Source organism: Montipora foliosa, chromosome 6, assembly GCF_036669935.1.
Source record: "Montipora foliosa isolate CH-2021 chromosome 6, ASM3666993v2, whole genome shotgun sequence".
Lineage (NCBI taxonomy): Eukaryota > Metazoa > Cnidaria > Anthozoa > Scleractinia > Acroporidae > Montipora > Montipora foliosa.
Genome location: NC_090874.1, coordinates 44191297 through 44193796, shown reverse-complemented (window position 1 = coordinate 44193796; position 2500 = coordinate 44191297). Strand labels below are relative to the sequence as shown.

Sequence of the window (2500 nt, the reverse complement as noted above, 5' to 3'; positions counted from 1 at the left end):
TTTCCCTGCACAACTCGCCTCGAATAGCTTACGCTATACGCGAGTTGTACATGTCCTTCTTTTAATTGTTAAATATTAGTAAAGTTTTATTGTTGTTTTGTAAACATATTATGACCTGGCTTCTCTTGCCGTAATGAGTTTTCAAGTGGAAAAACGATTTTTTCCCCTTTCTTTTCGGCAGTGAAAAGCTTTTATATACGTAAATTGGCCAACATCATAATAAAACGGAACGCTGTTTAATCAAAACCTAGGATGGGGACTGTTATCATAAGCAGCCCCTTTAGCACTAACACAGCCTCTATTATTTCAGCCCAAACTGCAGCCATTATGTCGTCCGCTAGAGCCGCTACTCAAGCAATGATCGGAGGTGAGAAATAAAAGTCTACCAGAAATGAGCTCATTTTGCAGGTTATCTTTGCGTTTCGCTGTTGGTGTACTGGTCAACAGAATGTAACAGGTAAACAGAACCCGTTGCCAAACAACATATAGTGCTCATAGTATTACTACCTTTAAGCAGGAATTTTAAATGCAACAACCATAATAAGCAGCAAATGGGGTCATTTCTTATACACCGTATCTGATTGGCGTCGTGTAGTCCTTTACTGATCATCGTTATGGACTTTTCTTTCTTCATTATTTTACCTTTGTGTACGTGTCATTTTGCGTTAGATCCAGCCTTAATAAAAAGTAAATTCGTTAATGGCCCCAAAGAAACAAATATTCTCAAAAAATTGGTTAGCTGCACTGTCTATTTCGTCATTCATTTAAGTTGTCGTTTAGGTATAACTGACCAAATAAATTATCGTGTTTCTTTCTGCCAACAGGAGTTAGAGTCCACTGTACTTTTCGAACGATCAGCGGTGTGCTTTTGGTAGGTTGTACTGGATTGATCTTGCACAAGTGCTCCAGTCTTGAGGATTTTGTCGAAGCATTTAGCGTTGCCGCTTTGCCTACAGCTACTGCACTGCGATCGATAAGTGATGGGTCTGTCTGCTTCACGGTTCAGGCAGAAACCAGCTCAGCTCTCCAGGAATTATGGCAACGATATTGTAACGGTGTACTGCAGAGAAATCTTCAAGATTTTTTGGTGACGGATGAAATCAGAGAGCTGACCGATGGAGAGGACGTGATAGTGTCTGTGTACATCGACGAAAAGGAATTCAAAGAAGCTGTTGCTTATCTGACAAAAGTTGAAAAAGAAGGTACGTGACCTACTGTTCAGTGATATATATATATATATGTTCAGAATATATATTTTTTAAACCTCTAGATCATCGCAGTGACAAACGTTATTTGAGCAGCAACAGAAGGAAACCCTGAAAAGGGGCTTGCACGAGATATGAATGTATGACTTGTCTTCTCTTCCAATTGAACTATCAAGCCAACTAGAATCTGGTCATTTCGTGAGCCTGTAATAAACTCGCAGGGTATGTGAACATAAACACTACTTATGCAAGCCATATATATATATATATATATATCAACTGCGGAAAGAAACGTATTCGACTGTTTTGAAATCTGATTAAAGTGTATTAGTTGAGCGGGTTCTATGAGTTAAAATCCCGACCGTTTAAGGCTTTCCTTTCGTTAAGGCTCAAATAACGTTCGCAACTGCGCCGGTTTATCTCATTGAAAATTAGCTTTTTTCACGATTAATACATCTCTCTCACTCACTTGCGGTCTTCACAACAACAGACACTAGAAAACAGCTAAAAATTACACGTCTGCTTTGTACATGTGATTTACCCAGGAGTTATGTTAAGAACTTTCGGCAAGTTTGTTTGAAGGATTCGATGGCGAATGCATTCCTCTAAATTGGTGATGACATTTAGTTGGACACAGGATAGTTTTACTTGTCTTATGTTTGCAGCATATAGAGGTTGCTGCTTTTGGCAACACTCCACTATATGTATATTTATAAGTTAGGGTACAAGGACTTGGCTTTTGCCAGGATAGCAATCAATATCTTAAGTCTAATAAACTTTGGGCATAACACAAAATCTACTTTCTCAATACTTGAATCGCGGGATTAGATTAAGTTTTAATAATGGCAAATGATTGATCGCGCTTCAGGTCCAGATAAAATATGTTTAATTGCCCGTGAGAGTATGAAAGCAGTGCTAGTTAAGCTATCATTTAAATCCTATTTTACGATATTCAATGGAATCACAACCAGTGATAACCAAAGCTCTACATTTCAATGACCGTCCCGGATTATTGATGTACATTTTTTAAAGATACTTCCGAAATAGTTTCCTTTTTTTATTCCCTCTCTGCATACTTTTGTGTGCATGATACTACCCCCCCCCCCCCCAACCCCAACCCCCAATCCCCATTAGCACACATTGCGGTAATTTAGTCAATCTTACCAACATCACCGCAAATGTCGGTACAGTAACAACCAAACAGGTCGTCAAACCATAGCATTAGGGAAATGGCGCGGACCATAAAATTCATGGAAAAAAATTAAACGACTTGGTTTTTCTTTTCTTCGAAGAAA

At 38.7% G+C, this 2500-nt stretch overlaps 1 protein-coding gene across 1 annotated transcript in view; it reads left to right on the top strand.

Annotated features, from left to right (window-relative positions):
* Positions 1–2500, top strand: part of LOC138007453 (uncharacterized) — a 23603-nt gene that overhangs the window by 7184 nt on the left and 13919 nt on the right. Inside the window, exons 2-4 of the mRNA XM_068854378.1 lie at positions 311–367; positions 825–1202; positions 2498–2500. The exon at positions 2498–2500 is cut by the window's right edge and continues 252 nt beyond it. Of these exons, the coding sequence (XP_068710479.1) occupies positions 311–367; positions 825–1202; positions 2498–2500 (438 nt within the window). The remainder of the gene's footprint in view (positions 1–310; positions 368–824; positions 1203–2497) is intronic.